Source organism: Paralichthys olivaceus, chromosome 5 (genome assembly GCF_024713975.1).
Source record: "Paralichthys olivaceus isolate ysfri-2021 chromosome 5, ASM2471397v2, whole genome shotgun sequence".
Lineage (NCBI taxonomy): Eukaryota > Metazoa > Chordata > Actinopteri > Pleuronectiformes > Paralichthyidae > Paralichthys > Paralichthys olivaceus.
Genome location: NC_091097.1, coordinates 8787694 through 8805360, shown reverse-complemented (window position 1 = coordinate 8805360; position 17667 = coordinate 8787694). Strand labels below are relative to the sequence as shown.

General features: G+C 42.0%; 1 protein-coding gene and 1 long non-coding RNA gene across 2 annotated transcripts in view; one reads left to right on the top strand and one right to left on the bottom strand.

Moving 5' to 3' along the window:
- Positions 1 to 12167, top strand: part of c1ql1l2 (complement component 1, q subcomponent-like 1-like 2) — a 15720-nt gene extending 3553 nt beyond the window's left edge. The window contains exon 2 of the mRNA XM_020094192.2: positions 10333 to 12167. Within this exon, the coding sequence (XP_019949751.1) occupies positions 10333 to 10512 (180 nt within the window). The 3' untranslated portion in view covers positions 10513 to 12167. The remainder of the gene's footprint in view (positions 1 to 10332) is intronic.
- Positions 1 to 17667, bottom strand: part of LOC109642162 (uncharacterized) — a 94938-nt gene that overhangs the window by 8560 nt on the left and 68711 nt on the right. The window lies entirely within an intron of this gene.

Genomic DNA, 17667 nt, shown 5'->3' with positions numbered 1-17667 from the left:
ACAGACATTTCTTTTACTGTAGATGTTGAATGACATCACAGTTTCTGTATGTCACAGGACATGCTATTTATAGTCCATTTCATGAACATTTGGGATATCTGATTCACCATAATCAGAGAGATGAATTCTTGAAACAACACCTCTACCTCCTGAAATTTTCAAATTCACCAACTGCTGCTGCGACCTGCTTCAGATCTTTTTCATCTTCTTAAGTTTTTGCCAAGTGCAGAATTTAAAATAAACAGTTCAGCAGAAACTGTCCAGGGTCTTACATTACAAGTGCTGACACCATGATAACGTGGAGATAAAACAATTGGCTCCGTGGTGTGAATCTGTTCATCCTGCCAAAGCAGCTAGAGGTTAACTCCTCTGCCGAGTTCATAGCCAGCAAGAAAAAGAGTTACAGCGATCACCTTCTACATATAATGTCTCACTCAACAGGAATGTTTATGGGCAGGCGTAAAAGCATTGATATACAGTATAATAGGGGAAGAAGAACATATGTTCCAATAAAAGGCCTTCTGTTCCCGCTTCATTGTGCTCCCAAGAGGAGGGTGTGGAGGTACTTAAGTTAGACGCACACAGTGTGCATCCCCAGAGACCCGCGTAATGTTTATAAAGTGGTAACTGCTCCTCTGTCTCTGTCTTCCTCTGTCCTATGCATAAAGGCGCAGTGCACTTGCTGGGGTGTTTATTAGATCGTTGGCCGACGGAGAAGGCCCCAAAGCCTCTATCTGTGTAAATGATGGTGAATGGTTATAAATGTTGGGGGCAGCTTATGCTACATCATTGATGAAGTGCTGAAATCAAGCTGGAGCTCCTGCAGCCGCAGCTCATTAAGGCTGCAAAAAGCTACACTGTGAGGTGGAGCAGGGGAGGCCAGGGAATTGCAGACAATACCAGCATTTTATCATCTTTTGGCTTTAGTGATCGGCGGGTTTCCAGGCCCTGCAGTGCTGTTTCCATCCAGCATGTGCTCCTCCGACTCCAGGGGTCCTCACAACTCACAAGCTGTATTCAACATCAACATCCATAGGTTACTTTATTTCTTCTTCTCCTCTTTTTTTTCACTTGCCAGACTGCAACAGAAGAATCGTAGCATTGTCCCCAGGACTTTGACACTTTCCTAGCGAGACCAAAAAGTCAGCTTCCTGGTAAACAAACAAAATAAGGAATCTATTTTCAGCGCAGTACACTTTATCCCGTTTCCAAGTTCCTCTCCACAAACTCTATTGGCTTCTCCATCGCCTGCTCTTTTACTCGCTTGCCAAATATTCCACCAGCGCTAAACTCTCGCCATTAAAATCGGCGCTTCACTTTGACCTGCCTCGAACACCCTGACAGACGCGGCAGTGGCATGGAAAATGTATTTGTGGCAGTGGAAGATGGAGAGCGAAAAAGAGGAGAGAAAAGACATAGTTATTGTGCTATTGTGCTACCGAGTCTATTTAATTGTAATTAAAAAGCTTGAACCAGATCCAGGATGTGTTTGCGCTTCTCCTCTCCATTCCCTTCTTAATATTGTTATTAATCTGCAAAACCGTTTCAGAGTTAATTAAAAGCAATGACTTCAGCGTCAGTCTCTCAAGAGGACCATAGTGAATAATCACTCTGTCTCCTTCTTTAATAAGCTTCAACGTCCTTCGTGCACATGGCTCTTCCCTGGCAATTACCGCTGCAGTCTCACTACACACACATTCACACATACTCATACACACGCGTGCAGGCCTTGCCTCCCCCCCTACCCCCTACCCCCGAACCCTCTGCCTTACCCCAACTGTGCTCTGCCCTCCATCTCTCCTCTACGCCCGGTCTACAGGAGCTCACAGAAAAGTTTCATCTCAATAAAGAAAAGTTCTTTTTTTTTTTAAAAGCCGCAACGGAGAATCTGGATTGTGGTATCACCCAATCGATTTACACACAACGCACAACGCCATCAATATTCTTCATTGCTCTCAAGTGATGCATTGCACTGTAACAGAATAGGTTACAGAGCGCCGTCCTCTCAGATTTTTTGTTTTCGGGCTCACCTCGCTTCAGTGTCTCTTCAGCGGTTCTGTTTTAACCTTAAGTGTTGCTCAGCTCTGCTCAGTCACGTGTCATTTTCCTGTCAAAGCATTCGGCTCAGTCCATCTCCGCTTGTGAAGGCACCCACAGGAGGGTTTTCAGCTCCGGTGCACATGACGGCCATTTATCCTGCTGTGTATCCAGGTGAAACCCACAAATTGTGTTTAACATGCGGTGTTGATCCAAACATTAAACATGGGAGATGAGCCATCTGGACGAGGGTCTGCTCTGTTTGATTCGATATTGACACACGTTCAAAAGAAATGTGTGAATAACAGAAATAGAAATCATTCAACAGATTATCACTCAAGGTGGGCTGTGGTCTTCACAGATTTTTATGATAAGAAAACAAATTGCGAGCACTGAACACATGAGTTATCTCCACTAAAACAGCAATACTTAAGATTGATTTTAACATTCTGGTAATGTTCAGTCCTGCTATTCGTCATCGTGGTGTGACTTCAGCACTGAGAGGCCTCTGTGTGTCTGCCGGGCCCAACAGAGAGACTTTGTCTAAAATAGACAGGCAGGGTTTGAGAGAGCCTCCCTCAGTCCCTCGCCTCTTTGCCTGCAGTATTGATCTCCTTAAGTGTATATGTGCATGCACGTGCGTCTCTTTCCTTCTTCTGACAGACCTGTTTCTCTCTGTGTGATGTACATCGTGGCACTTCTTCTATAATCAGCCTGAGAGGTAGTGGAGGCGGACCTTTGGCCTTGATCTGCTGTGTAATTGGACATTGGATTTGACACTCTGCCGAGTGGAACATTAGAGCTGGCCTAATTAGGTGCGAGGGCTATTAAATGAAGATTGGCCCATGTTGTTAGGAAATACCACACAGATTGGAAATGTCAAGATGACACCAGGCTGTCATCTGCAAGCACGGGGAAGAAAATCTATCATTTATTGGTGAAGTTTCTAAACTTGCACGAAAACTGCCCACCACTTGTCTGTAATAATTCAATATACTTTTAAAGCATTCTGCACTGAGCTGTACAGACAGGCATGAGAGCCCAGCTGGCGTCTCACATTCAGCAGCAGCTCGTGGAACACTGCTATATTATCTTATGCACCGAGAGATCAAAAAAAACATACAGTTTAAAATAGGCAATGGGTTTTCTCCTGTGGCCAGCTGACTCAAGGATGCGATGGTGTTGACTCACAAGGCTTCTTTATTATAATGAGGGCCATATGGGAGACAGACAAGTGCCCCCGGCCCTCTTATGCAAACATCTCTCTGTCTGTGTCTCCCCACGCCCCTGACATTTAACCGTCCCCTAAATTCATTCCTGGGCGATACCCACGATCATCCCCTCCCAAAGCAGCGAGCCAATGGCTTCAAATGACTCAGTCTGCTACACAGCTCAGTGGGTTTAACACCACCTGCCCCCCTTTAAAATGAATATGGGTAAAACATCAACACTCACCCGAGTAAGCGAGGATGAATCAGATACTGTATGAATAATACATGTCAGAGTAAAGCTGACAGTTTGCCTATCATCCAACACTTAGAAAGAAACTCACTTTGCCTCATTTTTCAGCGGAGTCTTTTTTATTTGAGAAAAAAGGAAAATCCAAGTGCCTCAGGGTTACTAGGAAGCACACTGAAAAAAAAAGGCACTCGGTGTGAACAAAGTTGGACAATTTTACAGTTAAAGTCTCTGTGGCGAGCAGTGATCGCATTTCTGGTGCTGGTGCTAGAGGCAGACAGGGTACCTCAGCAATTAACGGAGTGTGATGAGTCAGACGCAGGAGAGAAAAGACCGGCTAGATCTCAGGTCAAAGTTGATGGCTATTTTTCTTCCACCACCATTTCTTGTGCAAGGTCTTTTCCAGGAGTCGTCGTTCTCTCACCCTCTTTGCATTACTGTTATACACCGGGCCTCTTAACAGCAACACTTAGATCAGGTATCAGTGGTACATGTGATAAACTAATGAACTAATGTCTGACGCCGGACTCACCTCCAACATCACTGTGAGCACGGTGAGAGGATTGCGCAGGAAAGTCGTTCTGTTTCAGAGGATGAGCAGGTACAAAGACAACAGCTGGTGAAATTAATTCAGGAGGCCTTTTCGACTCTCATCTGACAGATGGCAAATCTCCTGTTACCATTTCACACCTCTTATCATGTTTTCTCTTAAATTCATCCAACAAATAGACCTGTAACACATAAGGAGACCCGACGCTATCTCTCGCAACCCATCGTGGTTTCCTTTCCTCATTATTTCCTTAAAAGCTGCATCTCATGTGTGTTTGTGCACAGGAATGCAGATGCATGTGTTTGCCTCTCTGTCACATTGAGTGTGTGTATTTGTGTGTGTGTGTGGTCAAATGTTGGAGCGGGCTCAGTAGCAGTGGCAAGCCATCTAAGCTGCAATTAGGCATGCAGTTCACGGCTGGAATGTTCAAACACAATTAGACAGCAGTACACTTTGATTTAAAGAGGACCAATAGACTCGTCGATTCAAAATGGAGGCTCAACATCAAGTCAACAAATCCCTGTCAGAGCAGCCACGAGACATGTCCTTGTCACAGTGACAAAGCCTCTTGTAAGATCACTGTCCCAGAGCGACTCTGCAGGCTCCTCCTGTGCCAGACGCCACGAGTAAAGCCTCAAATAGCGTCATTTTCATCAACAGTGTGCTTTAATGGCTTATAATGAAAGCAGACCAGCCAACCGTACAATATGGTTACACCACAGCTGCCAAATGAGAGTGGCGTAAAACATCTTTTAAATAAATTGCAATTGAAACTGTTGATTGTAATGGAAATCCCACAAGACTGAAAGGCAGTGCTGTGCGACATGGCGTCTTCCATAGTCACAGTTAAACAGCGCACTAGTTAAAGAGAATCTGCACTTCACTTTTTCAGGCAAACCATCATCCATTAAGCCCGAGCACAGCCTTGAATTTTCTCGTGTCTCCACTCAGAATATTGTGCAATCAAAGCCATCACGTTGACGAAGTGACAGATGCAAACACGCACGAGCAGCCACAAGGAAGACAACATTGCCTGACACCTCATTTACCATCACTGGCGCCAGCGCTCACAGCCTCATGCTTTGTTTGTCTTGTCAAAGTTGCTCTACATACTCCGTGTCAAGGTCATGCACTGCCAATTGGCTGTTAGTCCTGCTCATCTCTCGCTATACGTCTGCTATATCCTACATTTGAACTTCTGGCTCATATTCCTAACAAATTCTTTGTGTGAAAGAGAAAAAACAATTATACAGTGAATAAATAAACTCCCTGATCATTATTTCAAAAATAGCGAAAGGTTTTATTCATGTGTGCTTATCATTGAAGACAAACGAAGGAGGCCTAGACTGCGGTGGTTAGAGTCTCAGAAGGGGATAAAAACCATTAGAGCTAAGAAGCAAAACAAAACAATAATATCAATGTGAGAGAACTAGAAGGATTTTGGGGAAGTTTACTTCCACCAGGGCTTTGCTCACTAAAGGAAAATGTTATATTTCTACCTCCTCCACCCTTCACAAAGAAAATAATGAAACGTACCCATGAAGAAGTCGTAAATTTAGCTCCTTAAAGAACAATCAAGATAATTATTTAAGCTATATCACGCATCTGAGGTTACCGGGTTCGGTGTGAACACCTGCAAGAGCAAATATTTTGTTAAAGTTTCATTAAAATCCCAACTGACAAATCCCCCTGAGACGACATCACCTGCTCCCCCGCTTCCCCCGCTACCACCGCCAAACCCCAAAAGCGGTAACCCTCTAATAAGATGGTGTTGACTTGGCACACTCAGGGCACATCATATCATATTGGTATGCACTGGACACCGGCATCTCAGAATCAGAACAGGAGGTTTTGTTTGCACATCGATATGAGCTGTGCTAGATTTAATCAGGAGGATAAACAATAAAAAAAACTGTACAATATTGCATATATTACTACTGCATCTTAAGACCTCACCTCAGAATTTAATTATTCAGATTAGCCTTTAATTTAATGCCAACACGACCGCTACTTTCTACAGTGTGGTTTTAAAAACTTTGAGATCTTTTCTTTTCTTTCCTGATCCGACATCTTATCTGTGCCAGGTGGTAGAGAACTTTGTCTTGTTCTCTGTGCAGCCTGAAAAAGGTTAATAAATGCTCCTTCCACGTGCACATTCTTTATATTATTCAAACGCACAAGTACTCATTATTTTTCCACATCACCTTCAATTACAAACCCGAGTTGCTTTTACTTTAAAACCATCAACAATAATGTCGTTAAGAGAGCTGAAGCAGTGTCAGCCTTGCCCCTCTCTGCTCCGTAATTCAATGATGCGATGTGAAGGTGATGTGAAGTAAACAGCTCGTCTATGTTTGGAAATCATTTGGAGAGTTGAGTAATCTGATGGATAGCAAGAGAGCACTTCACGAGAAATCCAGCATCTTCCTCTGCATAAAAGGAAAATAATGATTTCATGATTTAATAGAAAAAGAAAACTGCAAGTAATTAAAAGTATGTTTCATTTTGGGGAAACATCTTAAAAAGTCTGTATTTATTGTTGAATCATAGTTAAGCTCTTAAATGGAAGAGAACAGAGAACACCAGGAGCAGCTCTGGCAACAGAATATAAATATTTGCAACTGCTATGATAGATATAATGAGTTGTTGTGAAGTGATGTTAGGTGTTGCACTACACACACAGCCTGGTTTATGCAGGTTCAACATAAGGTGTCACAGATACTGCACCTTACCACTTAAATGCTTTTTTCTTGTGTAGGTCTGCCTCTGTCATTGTGTTGATGTGGAGAGAAGCACTTCACACACTCAATTATTCCCTGAGAGAATTTTCTAATTAATGCTTCTATTATTACCAGCATGAAAACAGATGATTTTATACTCACAATTTCCTTGATACAAATCCATCCTTGCACGTTACATTGATTCAAACTATTTGATATCCAGTTTATAACAGCTTCACATTTGCTGTTTTAATACGAACTTTTCACGCTTCCTCACAATGTTTGTTCCCAACAGCAGGTTGTTAAAATATCAACGGAGAGTTTAGAATTATTTAAGAAAATAGTATTAATTTCTAGTCATTATAGCAGAGAAGATAAGAATGAAACTTCATTAAAAAATCAACAGAATAAGGGGGTTTGAGCGAGAGTACAAACAATTCATGAAGCAAAATATAAAATAAAAAATTTAACAAACATAAAGAAATGGAGGTAAGCATGGTATAAATTGTGGAATTAATGGATTTTTTAAAAAGAAAAACTTAATATATCTATTTAAATTGTGCAAAATTAATTGTTGGGCATGCTCGTTCCCTGTGCGGCCGGCCAAAGCTCCGATTTAAAGCGGTCTGGACAATCACTGAGGCCAGAGCGGAGTTTAGAGACCCGATAATGAACCACAGGAAAACATTTCGAACACACATGAATTATTGATTTTGATTCAACCCCAGTGACCAGACTAAGTGACTAATTGGCTTATTTAACCAGTGGCTGCTTTAAAGGATGTACAGTTGCTTTCTTTTTCCTCTCAAGGGAGAATAATGATCCTCTCATTCGACTTTATTCTATACAAGTTATGACTGATGCAGGTCTCCTTGTTAGTAACTGTTCAAAAGCACTGACGTACACAGCTGACTATTAGCATTTGGTGAGGGGAACATTATTTTTGTTGCTTCTGCTCTGGGAACTAACACATTGGATTTGAGGTGAAACAATGTCTTAAAGGCTGGTTATAAACTATTTTGGGTGATCAAAGTTATTGTAACTCAACAAATGAAGGTTGACTGTTCAGTATCCTCCCTTGTGCTACATTTTGAGGCTTTCTTAGATATTTAGTGTGTGATACACATGCTAAGTTGGACTGAGATCAAGAAACTGACTGAAAATGCCACAGTTCAAACATAAAACCTCCCCTCCTCTGTATGTTAGGATTATTGTCACCTGCATTACCTGCATTGAAGAGGTTGTTTTCATCTGTTTGCTTATCTCTTAGTGAGCAGCATAACATTCGAGATTTCGAAACTGGACAGGGGCATTTTTCAACAATTTCGATTTTTCAGTGAATTATATGTGAATCTTGATGAAAAAAATCTGACGTATTTAGGTATCGACAAGTGTGCAGTTTCATGCAAAATCTGGATCTAGTGGATTTAAATGTGGTTTCACGGGTTGTAGTCTATTTTTGGCTGCTGTACGGTAACATATAGGACTAGAAACCTTTAACTTCCACTAATGGGTAGCGTAATGTGGATTTAGCTATGAAGCCTGTTTTAATGCACTGTTGGGCCTCAGGGGAAGTATGTACTTTACAAATGCAATTGTCTTAAATCTGGGGAACTAGAAACACTGCTCACCATGCATGAACGTAAAAACCTTTAAACTCATAGATTTTGTGTTGGGAAGCTCAAATTTATACATGGAAAAAAAAACTTTGTTCAGTGCAGTATTAATCAGTGAAATACTTTTTTTTTTTTAAATGTAAAGTACTGGAATTCAGAGCCAAAAACAATAGAAAACACTGTATGTCATTGTTCTAATCCTTAGAGACTGCACTGTGCACAATAAGACAAGCTCACACATACGCCTGTGTGCACAACACATACTGTATGCAGGCATCATGCAGTGCATGACTTTCACTGTACGTCTCTTTACTTTTTAAGTTTCATTCAGCAAAAACACAAGGTACAAAGAGTTGTGCATTTCTGAAAACTTACAACTTCATTTAATCTACCACTGAGTTCATCTCCTTCACGCGACGACACACATGCATGAAAAGCACATCTATTGTTTTCAGTGCCCATTTGGCACAAAAGCTCTACTTTCCTCCCCAGAGAGCAAGCGGGAGGTTTGTGGTCTTAATTAGCCAGGACAGGTTATTTAGAAACTGCTCACACACACACACACACACACAGTCAGGATAAAGTAAACATAAAAATAAAAAATCCTTCTTTTCTTTTTTTATCTTTTAATCATACAAATTCAAATCAGAGATTCTTGTCATGCTTTTCTATGCGTCACCGAATATCTCTGCTCATATTCATCAGTCGTCCTTGATGTTTTTTCTTATATTGTATTTCTCAGTAATTTCCTCCAGATTCAGATGCCCCCAGAGTCAGCACTGTTGTTAAGTTTCTCAAACTTTCTCTTTCTGCAGACCTTTTGTTCCGAGGCTCAATGTTAGGTCTTCTATGAAAGACCGCTGGCTAGATTGAAACCATAAATCTGCTTGACAGAATGGCCTGAGGTTTGACTGACCCTCCAGTTGCTCCTGTAGGTTTAATATCAATATGAAGAACTACTTGTGCCATTGGTGTGTCCAGTGAAAAACTTTGGGGTTTGGTATTTCAAGAAAAGATGTTTTTCTATTTGGTTATTCCCAAATTGACATGTTCCCTTTCTGAGCAACAAATTTCCCTTTGGGCTGCAGCAGCAAGTGATTTTGCAGTCTAGCAACAGTTTTAGGATTTCTTTGGTTCCCTTTTTATGACTTCTACCAAGCTTTCTTTTATCTCAAGAATAGCTATTTTGGTCTCAAATGTTTGTTTGCTGAATAATTACGATGATATCTTGATATATTTTCAATAGATATTGAGAATTTCTTTTTAGCATTTGTGGATTAAAGATCTGATTTCAGGAAATTTTAAAATTTTAGGCCACTTTTGAATATGTCGGAATAGACAGAATAAATCAGTCAATATATAAGAACTGTGGCATTATTCAGGAGCATTTCAAAGGACTTTTGGGGGGGGGGGGGGGGGGGGAGGCTTTATTAAACATTAACCAAAAGGTAATGGTTAGAAGTCTCCTGTGCATCGCTGCAAAATTGTCATTGCTGTGGATCAGCTGTTTTCATTGGGCCCCCTCTCGGCTCCAGGGCCCAGGTAATCGCCTGCTTTTCCCAAGCTGTAGCAGCTCCCCTGCTAATATCGCCTGATTGTATATATTTTATGCAGATCTTGTTCTTGTATCATAAAAAATATATATATATTATTTATGTCAGGTGGGATTTGCTCCAGCCCCCTGCAACCCTTTAAGGATAGGCGGTATAGATAATGGATGGATGAATATATTATTTTCTAGCATTAAAATAACAAATGCAGAGGACTGTGCAGCCTTGGAGGTTTGTTAGAGCTTCAGATTTTCGGTGAAAACAGTATTTGACAGTATGTGAGAGAATGACAGAGTATTAAGTGCTTTTCCTAAATGAACTAAGTAAATGTCCTGAAATGTTCTATAGCTAACGAGACGACCCGTTCTCCTACATGTTCGTCTGCCCCTTTTTTCTTCCAGGTTCGTGCCAGCGCCATCGCCCAAGACGCTGACCAGAACTACGACTACGCCTCTAACAGCGTCATCCTCCATCTGGACGCAGGCGATGAGGTTTATATCAAACTGGACGGAGGAAAAGCCCATGGAGGCAACAACAACAAGTACAGCACCTTCTCTGGCTTCATCCTTTACGCAGACTGAAGGCACACAGACACAGAAACAGTTCGGGCCGGAAGAAATTGAGAGAAAGAGTTGTACGACTGGGGGGGTGTGGGTGTGTGTTAAAAGCCGGAATCCTTTCTAGTTTTCCTAATTCTCTCCATCATCACGGACACCTCTGCTTCGTATCCATCAAGCCACGGCATCCAGGCTCTGTAGCCGAGCCTGGATGCAAAGCTCCCGAGGACACACTGAGAGGGGACGGGCCGGCGGCATGGGAGGAGTGGGACGTGGAGAGGAAGTGGGCTGGTTTTTCTGCGCTCCTCGACATAATGCCGACGTGTCAGAACCTCCTTGCTTTCATAGTCTCTCCTCTTCAGCCCTGCTCCATTGCACAGAAATATCAACAACAAAAATGAAAACCCTGCAAAATGGATGATCTCACCTCTTCTTTCCACAGCGGCAACAGTCGGCTGTACTGTCAGTGGACTCCATTGACTGAAACTTGTAGTGTTGTTCCGTGTAATATTCCTTCGATTGTGTTTTTATTTTGTAGACAAGCATAATACTCTACACAAATGAGATTTAAAAAATAGAATATATTTGTCCAGTGTGAAGATATCTTGTTAGTCTGAGAGAATGGGTTCGTGAGATGTTCTATGTGATGCAGCTCTGAGATGTAACTGCTGGAAACAAAATCTTTAACTCAAGACTGTCAGTATTACATGGCAGTGGGTGTTTGTCTCCATCACTGGCTATAGCAAAGTTATTATATATATTGTTCATGTGGAGAATAACAATATATTCTGCACTCTACCTTTTAATGTATCTGACAACAGAAGCCTCTCATCTAGACAATAGCCTTTCTGTAAACCACCTCACACATTTCACAAACACACAATGTCCTGCTGCTGTTTGGATTAAAAGTAGAGTTCAAATCGTGTCTTCGATGTTCTAGCTGTAGTCACGTAGATACTCTACACGGCACAACCAGCAAAAATCAGAGTTCAGATTCTAAGGCAACCAAGTTTAAGAGCGCCTGTTCTTTCTTTCTCCCTGCTGCGTGTCTGCGGTTCAAGAGAAGAGAAATAAAAATCTGGCTTCTGAAGCGAGGAGGGGGCGAGGGAGAGAAAGTCACAAAGACTGAGAGATTAAGAGCCAGAAGTGAGCAAGACGGTGGGGAGGTAGACAGGGCATTCAGGCACAGTAACAGTGAGTGGGCAATTTTTTCTGTTTCAGTGTCTCTGAGCTTCATTGGATGTCATCCATTCATTAGCTGCATATTCACTGACACACAGGAATTATGGTAATATTTACTCAACATGGCGGCCTGACAGCTTGCTAGAGAATGAAACTGATTGGGTGAGTGACTTGGCCTATTATGACTGCACGTTTGTGTGTGTTGAGCGTGAGGGCGTGTGTGCGCACGCATGTGCGTGTTTGCACGTGTGAGTATGTATGTATCTGTGCATACCAGTGGGTGTCTGCATTTTAGCATGTGCCGTGCCATAGCTACATTGTTCTTTTCAGAGTTATTATGTGCTACAGCCAATGACAGATATTTTACTCAGCAGCCAATGAGATTGTGCTCTGTAGGGTGGGGAGGCTCTATAAATGAAATCTATGACATGTTTGTCTATCTTATCTTTTGGAATTGTTGAATACATTTAAATAATAAATGGGATTTTTTTGAGTGACTTGTCTCTCGAGAGTTCTTGTATCCCACATACGCTAATTAGGGAAAATTATATGTAAAGGGTCTCATTTGCTCCGTGAGACTAACTAACCACAGTGCAAACAACATGATTGGAAATATGTGTTTAGGCAGCGCAAGAAACACACACAGCGTCAGTGCAAACATTAAAAAAAAGATCCTTTCAGTAAGTCCCTCATTTCTCTCCAAAAAAGTTAAATGTATTTAGGGTGAATGGGTTTCGGGGGAAAGATGTCTCTCTCCTTCCCAAAGTGATCCTACGGAGCTTCTCTCCATCTGTAAAGGTGCGCTCCGAGATAAAAGCTAACTTAGGCAACATCCCCCAGTCAAGTAAAATGCTGTTTCTGAATGCCGATGAGTCCTCAAGGAAATGCAGGCTATTCCTCATCGAGCAACCACGGCGTCTTTTCACAGATTCTCATCAACAGAGGTGTGATATACCCAGCGAGGAAGTGAGGGTGGAGGAGAAAAGACAGGGGGAGGAAAGATTGAACGAAATAGAAGAGGAGCAGAATATGGCTTGACAAAGACAGATGGAGACACAAGAGAAAGAGTAGGCCACAGAGAGAAGTAATGGGGAAGGGATATATGGGGAGGGGAGGGTAAAGAGAAATAGAAGGAAGACAGACAGACACAAGGAGAGGGGGGCTGGTGCCGATTTAGGGTGGAGAGGGAGGAGGGCTGGATTGTTTTCAGGGTAGAGTGATTCTCTGTCGGGGCTGTGTGAGGTGTCAGGAGGGATTAGCCGGCGTGAAGCTGGAGGAGAGAGCTTGAGATAGCTTGGATTGGACAAGTGTCAAGGACTGGACATTCCTCAGACCTGGCAGGAATGGGATGTGACACTGGCTGCTATGCTGGGCCGCACTACTTTGCTGTTAAGGGAGGCAGTCATCCCTCTCTGTATCATTTTATTCATTTCCCTCCAGCGTGTAACAAGCTAACCACATGCACACTTGGGGCAGATGAGAATGTTGGAGCCTCGTTTAATGGCACCAGCATCTGTAAATCATTCCAAACGTAATTTTGAAGACATTATTGCCAACAAAAAACAAAAAAAGGAGCAACACTGAAGCGTCTGCCAGTTGTGTTTTATTGTTTGACACCAGACCAGATTTGGTTTGAAATATTCTGATTAAGTTAAAAGTGGTTGCTCTTCTACACTAATGTACTTAAAACTGTCAGAGCTTCTTGCACATGTTGATGGTGAAAGACGTAAAATTTAAGCCGTGTTTATCTTTATTTTTTGCCTAATTTAGTCTGCTGTGCAAACGGTAAGCAGCACAGTGTGTGAATATTTGGTCAAATCAGAGAGATGAGGGAGAATGTGCAGTGGTATTGAACGTTACAGTGACAGCCCACTTTTAGAAATGCTGTGGTTCAGGAAGTATATTTCCCATTAATTTACTCTATTGACGTTTCAGAAAAAAATTACATAACCAGTTTGTCAAACAATTAAATGAATCGTGACCACATTTGATTTGGAGCAATGAAATAGAATTGGAAAATGGGAAAAAAGGCAAAAGGTACCAGACTGTGTACAGAATTATTTTAAGGGTGAAGAAACTATGCATCCCATAAACCATGGTGAATGATCCCTTCCCAAAAACGACCAGCATGCTTCATCCTGAATTTAACCTTGTTGTTAATATAGTGTTGTGATGTATAGACATTATTTGTGTCTTGTAGGCTATGGATGTATATAGAGTTTCATATTGTGTAAAGTAACCTTGAGTAGTAGGGTAACGTTTGTGTTGTTGACAATCCAATCTTGCCAACATGTTTTTTTTGAAGTTGTGGTAAACATTTTACATAACAGTGAGCTCCACCAATCAGAGATGGTGTGATTATAACTAAGGATTGTGGGTAGTGTAGTAGCAAACCTCTCCTCAATAAAACATCTCTCTTAAAACACAGTTGATATCACATGGACAGGAGCATATAACATTGTTTACATAATTTCCTGTTTCCAAAGATGGTTAAAATATTATGGCTAAAAATCAAAACCTCTATTCAGAAAATGAATGGGATTTTTACTTAGAAATTATTATATGTTAAGCTCTACTTTGTCACCATAGTCATAATACCAGGATTATAATAAACAAGTATAACCTTGGAGTGTGCGTGAACACGGGCGACAAGGCAAAGACAAAGTGTGCATTCGAAAGAAGACAAAAAGCTGAAAAGCATTCGAGATGGATTTCGCAGTGGTCCATACAGGATGTGAGATTTGATTTCATTCATAACACCCCCAAGTTCCTGAAATGGAAGGACAGAATTGTGTCACTCTGTTGTGTTGATCCATTCACTGTTTCATCCTGCAACCTAACCTGAATTCTCTTTCCAGTCTGTTTATGCACTTCATTGTGCTACAGTGGATGTTTTCAGTGTATTTCCTGTACATGCACCCGGCAGATGATGAATGTTTGACACTCGAGAAGAAGCTACAACTTCCACGTTGTCACCCGCATTTCCTCGAGTCAGAAAACGGAGCACATGTGTGTCTGTTGCTGTTAATTGGATAATGAATTGTATGCATTATTAACAGCACAACCCTCCAAACCAGTCATAGAACATTAAAAGTAACATCCGCAGCATCTCCCCTACTTTCTGCTCACAGAGCAGAATGTCACATTTTATAGATGTGAAAATTACCTTTGTTTTATTTAGCAGCTGTCAGTGTCGGCGGTAAATAACGAGGACTCACATGTGTCACAAATCTCAATGTATTACTCATCATGAGGTAAACCACCTAGTGTGTATTAGTGTATTACAGAAACAACCACAGAGAAAAAAACCAGCAGCCAGGTATCCATGTATTTGTATATATCAATACACAGTATGTCATCGTTTGTGTTTTTAAAGGACAATGCAAGTGAAAATGAAGTGAGGGGCCTTTATATCAGTGATGTGAGAAAAGAGGCGACTGTATCCTGGCAGCTTTTTTTAAAGTGCTAATTAATCAGATGGTTATATTTAATCTTATGTAGCATCCCTAACAACACAGCAGACGCTGTCTGAAGGGCAGTGAGTAAATTGGCAGCTTGTTGAGGTTTATAAAAGCTTTCCATCTACAGCAGACACTTTAACAATTCTGACTTACACGCACTGTCACACCATGATTTTCTTTCTATGTTCAACCTGACCTTTTTCTCTCACTTTCCTTTTTTCCCCTTCATCCATTTTCTTTTCTCCTCTCCTGCCCTGCCTTTAACCCGGTATGACAAACACAAAGGTAAGGAAAGCAGGACAGCTGTTAGTAGATCGGCCCCAGAGCCTCCTCAGCACGCGCACACATGCCTGTGCATACACATTCACACGGGAAGCTCCGCATGATAGTGCAGTCACACATTAACACTGTCAACCTCACTGTGTTTGCTCCTCCCGCTGCACATGATTCCGTTTGTCAGTTTGGGTTGCGGCCGAGGAGGAAGCTTTCCCGCAGTTGTCCCTGTATGGTCTGAAGCTGCCAGGCCAGGTGTACTCTGCAGTCACTCCTTGCTCCGGGGGAGCGCACCGAGCTGAGAGGCCCGGTCTCTTATCTGCAGGCCCACCCTCGGACTTTGTGATGCCGTGATCCCACCTTGCCGCTCCACTGCCTTGCATACACTTGTTTGAAACCGCAGCAACATATTCCTGGCTACATCAGTTGACTCACAGAACTCCAGACACCTCTGACCCTCATTCCTTTCTCTGACTTCAACTCGCCACATCTGCTGTCTCCTTTAAATTTTTTAATGTCCGTGCCAGCACAGGACAGAAAGCGAGGCGGTAAATGTTTCTCTCTTTCTCCATCTCCTCCTCCTCCACAGTGAAAACATCATGGTATCCTCACATGTTGTAGAGCCACATCTCCAGAGAACTCACTATAAAGAGAGATAAAAAAGAACAAACAAACATCCAACATGCCTTTTTCCCCTTCAGCAGGCAGGCTGAGTGCATTAGTGACCTTTTAAAGTGCCGTCTCCCCAGTGCTTTACACACACCCCAAAGAAGAACAAACTACTAACAGGGCTAAAAAGCTGACATACTTTAAACAAAGATCAAACCATTTCTTTGCTACGAGCCAGAACTTGCTACATTAATGGTACTCAATTATGTACCCACGACAAAAAAAACCATCTTTGTAAGCAAACAGCAACCAAATGTGTAAACGCTTGAGCAAAATGAGGACATCAAATGTGTAAAAATATGGTTACTTTTTATATAGCACATTAAGTTCTATTGATACTTGATCTTTTATAAAACAACGCTGATCTATCCCATCATCGAAAACAAAATCCATGACTTTACGTTTCATTTCTTATACAAATGGAACACAAAAAGGCAAAGATTCTGCAGAAACAGCAGCAATAAAAAGAGACCATGCAGCACACTGAACACAACAGTATAAAACGGATGAACTGTACTGTTTGGTACAAGGATTGTGATGCACATTTGAAACTTGCAGAAATGGAAGTGTTTGTTTTCTTCATCTGCAAAATGACCTTATTGGTTAGAATCGTGGGTGGCAGTGGGCTCACACCACATGACTCTAATTGCAACGATTCTTGGATTTGTGCGAGTGTGCATGCCCGTGTGTTTGGAGAACAGTGGTGCGTTGCGTGAGCGGACATCAGACAGAGCTGCGGGGCCCTACAGCAAGGAACCGAGGCGAGGTGGATAAGCTCCGAATCGCAGAGGGTAGATGTCAAAGAGGAGATATTACCCTCCACATTACTCCCACTCGAACTGGATAGGCCATTACACGGTATGTTTCAGGCATTAGCATGCAGATAAAAAAGATATTGAACAGTGAGAGAGGTGGCCACCTTAGCTGGCAATTGAAGATGTTGTGAACAACACAGAAAAACCTCCACAAGATGTCTGGCGGAGACAGTGCAACCAAGATAATATGTAATTATGCCAAACTTCTGATTAAATATAAAAAGCCACCAGATTTTTGCATAACTTTGAGCAGCCTGCTTGCACTGAGTAATAATTGCTCTCTCCTGCTACCTCTCACAGTCTGATGGATGTGTGGTATCCTAGTCATGTTGCCTTGTGTCACCTGTGCTGCACTCGCTTGAGGCGGGGGAGACACAGTGAGTGAGATGGAGAGCCATGGGAGGTCTGGAGGAGGCCAGAGCGGGAGAGAAATAGGCATCCGTGATTAACACATACAGACATGTGTTGGTGTGGAGCATTCGCTGGGAGATGCTCACACACAACCTGCTCCTCAATGCAGTCAACTGTCTAAATAAAGACTGGGATAAAATTAAATGAAATAAAATAATAAAATAAAAGAGAAATCTGTGGGAGCCATGATGACTCTAACAGCACATTCACACCGGAAGAGTGAGAAGTTGCACAACATTTGATAAAATTAAAGTAATTAATACACTTGCTGGAAAAAACATAATTCAAGCTGGAGTAAAAGGCATGCAGCTTTCTGCACAGGTGCCTGCGCACAAACAAACAGTTTGTCTTTCTATACTTGTGAGGAC